This window comes from Phaethon aethereus (assembly GCF_964289735.1).
Source record: "Phaethon aethereus genome assembly, chromosome: 8".
In the NCBI taxonomy this organism is placed as follows: domain Eukaryota; kingdom Metazoa; phylum Chordata; class Aves; order Phaethontiformes; family Phaethontidae; genus Phaethon; species Phaethon aethereus.
Genome location: NC_138584.1, coordinates 3,228,179 through 3,234,607, shown reverse-complemented (window position 1 = coordinate 3,234,607; position 6,429 = coordinate 3,228,179). Strand labels below are relative to the sequence as shown.

At 41.8% G+C, this 6,429-nt stretch overlaps 1 protein-coding gene across 1 annotated transcript; it reads left to right on the top strand.

The window, feature by feature from the left end:
- Positions 1-587: 587 nt before the first annotated feature.
- Positions 588-5,989, top strand: RNF2 (ring finger protein 2; the record flags this gene model as incomplete). Its single annotated transcript, XM_082002649.1, has 6 exons — positions 588-674; positions 1,029-1,189; positions 2,365-2,580; positions 3,369-3,641; positions 4,784-4,955; positions 5,888-5,989. The coding sequence occupies 6 exons, from the start codon at positions 588-590 to the stop codon at positions 5,987-5,989; spliced, it is 1,011 nt and encodes a 336-aa protein (XP_081858775.1).
- Positions 5,990-6,429: the final 440 nt, after the last annotated feature.

The following is a 6,429-nucleotide window of genomic DNA, read 5'->3' as shown; positions in this document are numbered from 1 at the left end:
CATCCACTGACGCCCAGCAGGACTGCACAGGGAGGCTGGACCTCTGGAATGAAGTGACCCGGTGACTAGGTTTGACTTGATCTTTCAGTGTTCTCTAACTTCCGATTGGAAACCCCTGGGGATGTAATTTCAGGAGGAAAAAGAACGGCATTATAGCGTGCTTCCAGCGAACACCTCTAGCTAGTTTTCTGGGTGCGGGTACAATTTTGACCTTCCGCTCGGTTAGGAAGTAGACCCTACTTGCCCCGTATGCACGTTTATAAGTGGATGTTTTAGGAATGTTTTGATTTTTGATTTGATTTGTTAATTGATTTTTGCAAAGTGGTGATGGCTGACTGACTCCCTCGATTATTCTGGACTGGTGCAGAGCGTGGGATTATCCATGCGTAACGCAATGGAGCCCGGTACTTGGATGAACAAGCGTTCCCCCTGTACTTATCCTTTGTTGGCGCAGAGACCGCCGTGTCTGTATGGATCCGGGGACGCCGCGCTCGCCGGAGAAGCCTGCTCGGGCGAGGGAGCTGGCCCCTGTAGCCAGAAGAATACGAGGCTGCAACTCATTCCTCTTTTTTTCCTTCCCCCCAGCCATGTCTCAAGCCGTGCAGACAAATGGGACGCAACCTTTAAGTAAAACATGGGAGCTCAGTTTGTACGAATTGCAAAGAACGCCTCAGGTAACGCGTTAAAGAGCTGGCCTTTATGGCAAGGCTTTTTTTAATACTTCTTAGAACGTGGTTTAATATTCTCTTTTTCCTTTAGGTCTGTTAACTGCCTATTTTAAACGGTAGTATATGTTAAAATCCTCCCAAAAAACCTCGTCTTACAATATTAGAAAAATAAACTGATGTTTGATCTTTATTTCTTTTTTCTTTCCTTGAGCAGCATGTGTATGTGGTTTGATGTGGTTGTGTACATGGCTTGTTTTGTCTTTTTTACTGTGTTTCTCTTTAAAAGAATAGGAAAACATGCAATCTCTGCGAGGAAGTGCCTAAATTCCATTAAAGAACTTTTACTTTATTTTACGCTAGGAAGCAATCACTGATGGCTTGGAAATAGTGGTGTCACCCAGGAGCCTGCACAGTGAACTGATGTGTCCCATCTGTTTGGATATGTTAAAAAACACCATGACGACAAAAGAATGTTTGCATCGCTTCTGTGCTGACTGTATCATTACAGCCCTCAGGAGTGGGTATGTAAATATTATTAGAGGGAAAAGGGATTTCACTTGACATGAAAATGTGATCAAGGAAATGCTTTAAGTGCTGGGTGTCGATGTGGAACACTCACGTGCCTGGGTGCCGCAAGTTTCTGAATGCATAGCCCATCTTTCACATTTCATTCCTGTGTTCAGCCATCTGTGGCAGACCAGGTCTGTTTTTTCTCTCATCTGAAAAATCATCCCGTAACTTTGTTTCTGGCAAGTTGAAAACCTCTTTTCTCTTCTTTTTTCCTTTTTTTTTTTTTTTTTTTTTCAATCCAGTGATAGCAAAACAAAAAATACACTACAGTCCTTATAAAAATGAGTCTCATTTCCCGTATTCTTTCTTTCCCTAATAATAAATTGCAAATTGTGTGGCCTTTCTGCAGTAGCCCTGCTTCCAGGCTTCACTACTGAAACAACCTGTGCTAAAGTACAAATAATTTTTCTTGTATTCTTCAGTTACAAGTTCGTATTTTCCTAAAAGCAATAAAATTCTGTGGTAACCAACAGCAGTTAAGTCAATGACATATCTATTTCTGACGATGGCAATTACCTGTGTTCAGAGGTCACACTTACTTTGCTGTGCCTGTGCAAATTCTGATGAGTAATTAGCAAAAGTACATTAGAGGGAAACAAGATGACCATCAGGAGTAAAGACGCCTGTGTTTCAGCTGGTGAGCCTCTTCCTCCTACAGGAAAGAAATGTGTGAACCTGACATTTTAGTTAAATGAGAACAAAATGGTAGGAAGGACAAGACTGTTTTAGTTTTCCCAGTAATTAGTGCTTGAACTATAGAATAGGTCCCTTCATCTTTGTTTTGTCCTGTGAGTGCTAGAAAGACCATGCCTGAATATAATTTCCAACAGACGTGCTGTTTTTTCTAGGTGAAAGTCCAGCCAGAGGGTTAAGGGAAGAACGGGTTTGCAGAGCAGAACTTTTGAACTCTTCAGTGTAAATACAGTTTGCTTAAACATACTTTAAAAAAAAAAAAAAAAAGCAGGGGTTTTGGTTTCAATATCTGGAAGTACCCGATCTGTCAAAAGATAGAAGCCTCATCCCAGATTTAATATTGAGCACTTTGACTAAGGATTGCAGCATGCGGGCAGGCTTTTGTTATTGCTCGGGAGTTAGGATTGTTTTCTTCCTTCTTGTTCGTGTCCAGCAACAAAGAATGTCCCACGTGTCGTAAAAAGCTAGTTTCAAAAAGATCACTGAGACCAGATCCCAATTTTGATGCTCTCATCAGTAAAATTTATCCAAGCCGAGATGAATATGAAGCTCATCAAGAGAGAGTGCTAGCAAGAATCAGCAAACACAATAACCAGCAAGCTTTAAGTCACAGCATTGAGGAAGGATTAAAGATTCAGGCTATGAACAGGTACGTAATCCACGTCATTTATCCACACGTAACCTTGTTTGCTTTAACACTAAAAATACAGCGTCTGTCCTCACTCCCCGTGTAGCTTGAGAGTCCTCTGCTCTCCTCTGAAGGCTGCCAAAATAATTTTTAACCTTTGCCAAAATAATTTTTAACCTTTTGTCTACTAGTGGAAACCTTTGTACCACTCCCTGTGGCAACTTTTGTGGCAGCCTGATGTAGACAGCAGATTTCAGCTTAGCTTTACCAAATTATGGCTGTCATGTCTTTGTGATGAGTCCTGTACCAACATACTATCATTACATGCAAATAAATGCACATAATGCCATAACTTAGGTTTTAGTTGCAAGTTAATTCACAAGGCTGGAATATATGATGTTTACACGCTATTGAAATTCTGGGTGTGCATTTAAACCAAAGAGAGCCAGCTGGGAAAGAGGCCCCAAATTTTATATTGTTGAAAATAATGGTCTGAAATTGCCTGAAAAATAAAAATAACTGTATGAAGTTTAAAATTATCTTAAGACATGTCTAAGAAGTGTTTGAGGGATAGGAAAAAAATCTGTGGTCTTGTCTATGAGTACCTTTTTATAAGAAAGAATTATTTTTTACTTTTTTTTTTTTAAACTTTGAATATCTCTGAAACGTTTAGTGCTTGTGTGCGCATGTGTCTAACTTCTGGCATGACGGAGACCGGGAGAGGGTGGAGTTGCACAAGCACTGCAGGTCTGTACGTTGGGTGAATTCGGAATGCGGATTAGCATTTATTTCTACCTATTTCTGCCTAGGCTACAGAGGGGCAAAAAACAACAGATTGAGAATGGCAGTGGAGCAGAAGATAACGGCGACAGTTCACACTGTAGCAATGCCTCAACACACAGCAATCAGGAAGCTGGGCCTAGTAATAAGAGGACCAAAACGTCGGATGATTCTGGGCTAGAACTGGACAATAACAACACAACTGTGGCAATAGACCCCGTAATGGATGGTGCTAGTGAAATCGAATTAGTCTTCAGGCCTCATCCGACCCTCATGGAGAACGATGACAGTGCGCAGACGAGGTAAACGTCTTCTATTCCTCTTCGTGTGTTCTGCTGCTGTTTTCTGTTGCTCTTTAAATCTTTTTTCTATGCTTTTTTTCTATCACTTCTTGAGGCTTTTTAAAACCAATTTACGTTCGTCACACCACATCTTGTTTAACCACTTGCACTCTTTCCCTCTCTCCATGGCAAGCCAGGGAGATGGTACTGCTCGGCCGTTACCGGGAACACGCTAACAATCTGTTTTAAGCCTTTGATCACAAGTAAAGATGGTTTTAAGGGTTTCTCGCATTACAGTTCACAGTAGGTACTAGGAGGACGGTACAATATCAGCCCCCTTCTACTTACTAGAAACAAACCTTGTGTAAGCATCAGCAGTGTTCGGAGCAGCTTTGTGTCAGCAGGATTTGTAGGCTGGAGGCTTTTCCTGGCATTTTTTTCATGATGCAGTCCAAGCACAGGCTGCAAATGTTGGATCACAGCAACGAGCAGTCTCGAGGAGTTTCCTCAGATCTCCTCCTGGCTTTCTCTCCTAATGAGACATCCCTCTGTAGTGCCTATAAATACAAGTTTCAGCCAGGTTTTCCTTTTTGGTTTGGAGTTGCGAGGGAGTTCTGGGGGTTGTTCTGAAAGGCGAAGAGAAAGCTGAGCTTCTGGGAGAGGCTTCTGCAGCATTTGTGTCAGCCTTTCGTTCTTGTGTGAAGAATTAAAATGGGAACAGATAGTGAGACGATAAGGAAGAGTAAATTTAATGAGATGCAGAGGGTGTCGCATGTATAGCTCTCGCACCTTGCTTCTTTCTGTCCAGGCACCTCAGACTGTATCTATGCGCAGGAGATTTCAGTAGTCGTGAGTCGTTCTCAAAACCCTCTGACAGCTTGTTATTAGGTTTTTCATTTCCAGCAGATGACAGGGCAATGCTGTCATCTCTCTGCAAAGAGCAGGAGGGCCTGTGGGAGAAGTGTCAAAAAGAAGTAAGGACACTTTGGAACGATGTAATTTGGTAAGCTGCTTGCATGTTGTGGGTGAAAGCAATTAATATTCTTGGGAACTATCTTCTTACAGGCCTTTTCACACTTAATATTTGAGGGCGTTCCGGATGTCTTTTTCCCTATACCTGCAACTCATATGTCTTTGATTGTCTTTTGTGGTGGTTGTCACAGATACATCAAGACCTCAGGCAATGCCACCGTTGATCACTTGTCCAAGTACCTAGCTGTGAGATTGGCTTTGGAGGAGCTTCGTAGCAAAGGAGAGTCAAACCAGATGAACCTTGACACGGCCAGTGAGAAGCAGTATACCATTTACATTGCTACTGCCAACGGGCAGTTCACCGTAAGTAGAACTTCTGTCTAAAAGTAAAACTGAGCACCAGTACTTTGATACAGAGTTGATTAAAATCCACTCAGCTGGACTTTCCCTGAGTTGGCTTAGGGATAAAATTCGTAGCACCAGGTTGTTTATTTAGAAGCAGATCAATTCCTTTGTGGGAAAGTGTCTACAGCAAAAGCTTGGTTAGCAGAAAAGCAGGCATAGAAATTAGTTGGGGAAAAATCCAGTGACGCCAGCAGCGACTAGCTGACTTATGCCATTATTTTGCAGTTAAAATTGAAGAGGAAAACTATTACTTCATCTGAGAATCTTGTTCCAAGAGCAGATAGCTCTAGCACCAGGAAGTGTCTGTCGTAAAGTGGCATTTCTCCACTTCTGTGTAGGCTTCTAATATTCCACCATGAAACAGCTGTGAGTACACTTAGGGAAGAGTCCCTCCTCTCAGTTGCTGACTTCAGACTATACGGATACAACAACAAGGCAGTATGGCAATTAGATTGAACCTGGTCTCATAGGTGGACATTTATCTGAATAACGTAAGTCTTCCTGTTAAGAGCTAGGCAGATGCTTTGCAGTGTCTGTTTCAAACACGACTACAGATTGTCCCTTAGACAAAAGCAGAGATTCTTCTGGTGTAAATACACGTCCACTACTCCCTCTGCAGAGAGAGGGAAGAGGAAAACGCAAGTTCGCTTTATTTACAACTTCATTCACTTTGCAAAAAGAGTTTTTTGGTGCTGATTCGGTGAGATCAGCAGGAGTTCAGAATGGCTTGCGTTGTTGCTTTTTGACGCCGAGCAGCCAGCTAATAGCTAGTTCCACATTATCAGCGACTTCTTGACGTCGGACTGTCCTCTGATTTAAGTAGCTGTCTGTTGCTGCAGCACTGCCCGTGCAAGCCGTCAGATTTCACTTGTTTTGGTGTTCTCTTCTAGGTATTAAATGGGTCATTTTCCTTGGAACTGGTCAGTGAGAAGTACTGGAAAGTGAACAAACCCATGGAACTGTACTATGCGCCAACAAAGGAACATAAATAAGCTGTGCTGGAAAACTGAGATGGGACTAACTTTTTATAGCTATGACTTTAATATTAAAAGCAGGCACCACCATTATCTTCATGGACAATACACGTGATGCCTTCAGGCTCTCAGTATACTTATTAATATGATTAGACAGTATTCTGGGTTGTATTTAATTTAGTCTTTGTTTTGGGGTTTTGGTTTTTCCCTAGGAGACTAAGCGACCTTCTCCAGTGCATTCCAGTGTTTGACATGCTTTTTTGTTCCTAATGCATGATAACTGAACGAGTGTTCCGGTTTGGAATGTCTTAATTTTGTCCAGGTAAATCTGGATTTCTAATACATTTGACACAGTTATAGTAGCCTCTGTGAAGTATTGAGCATTGGATGGCTAAGTAAGTCTATTCAATAGTAACATATGCCAAGGAATGTGTTAAATGTTGTAATTTGCTACTGGT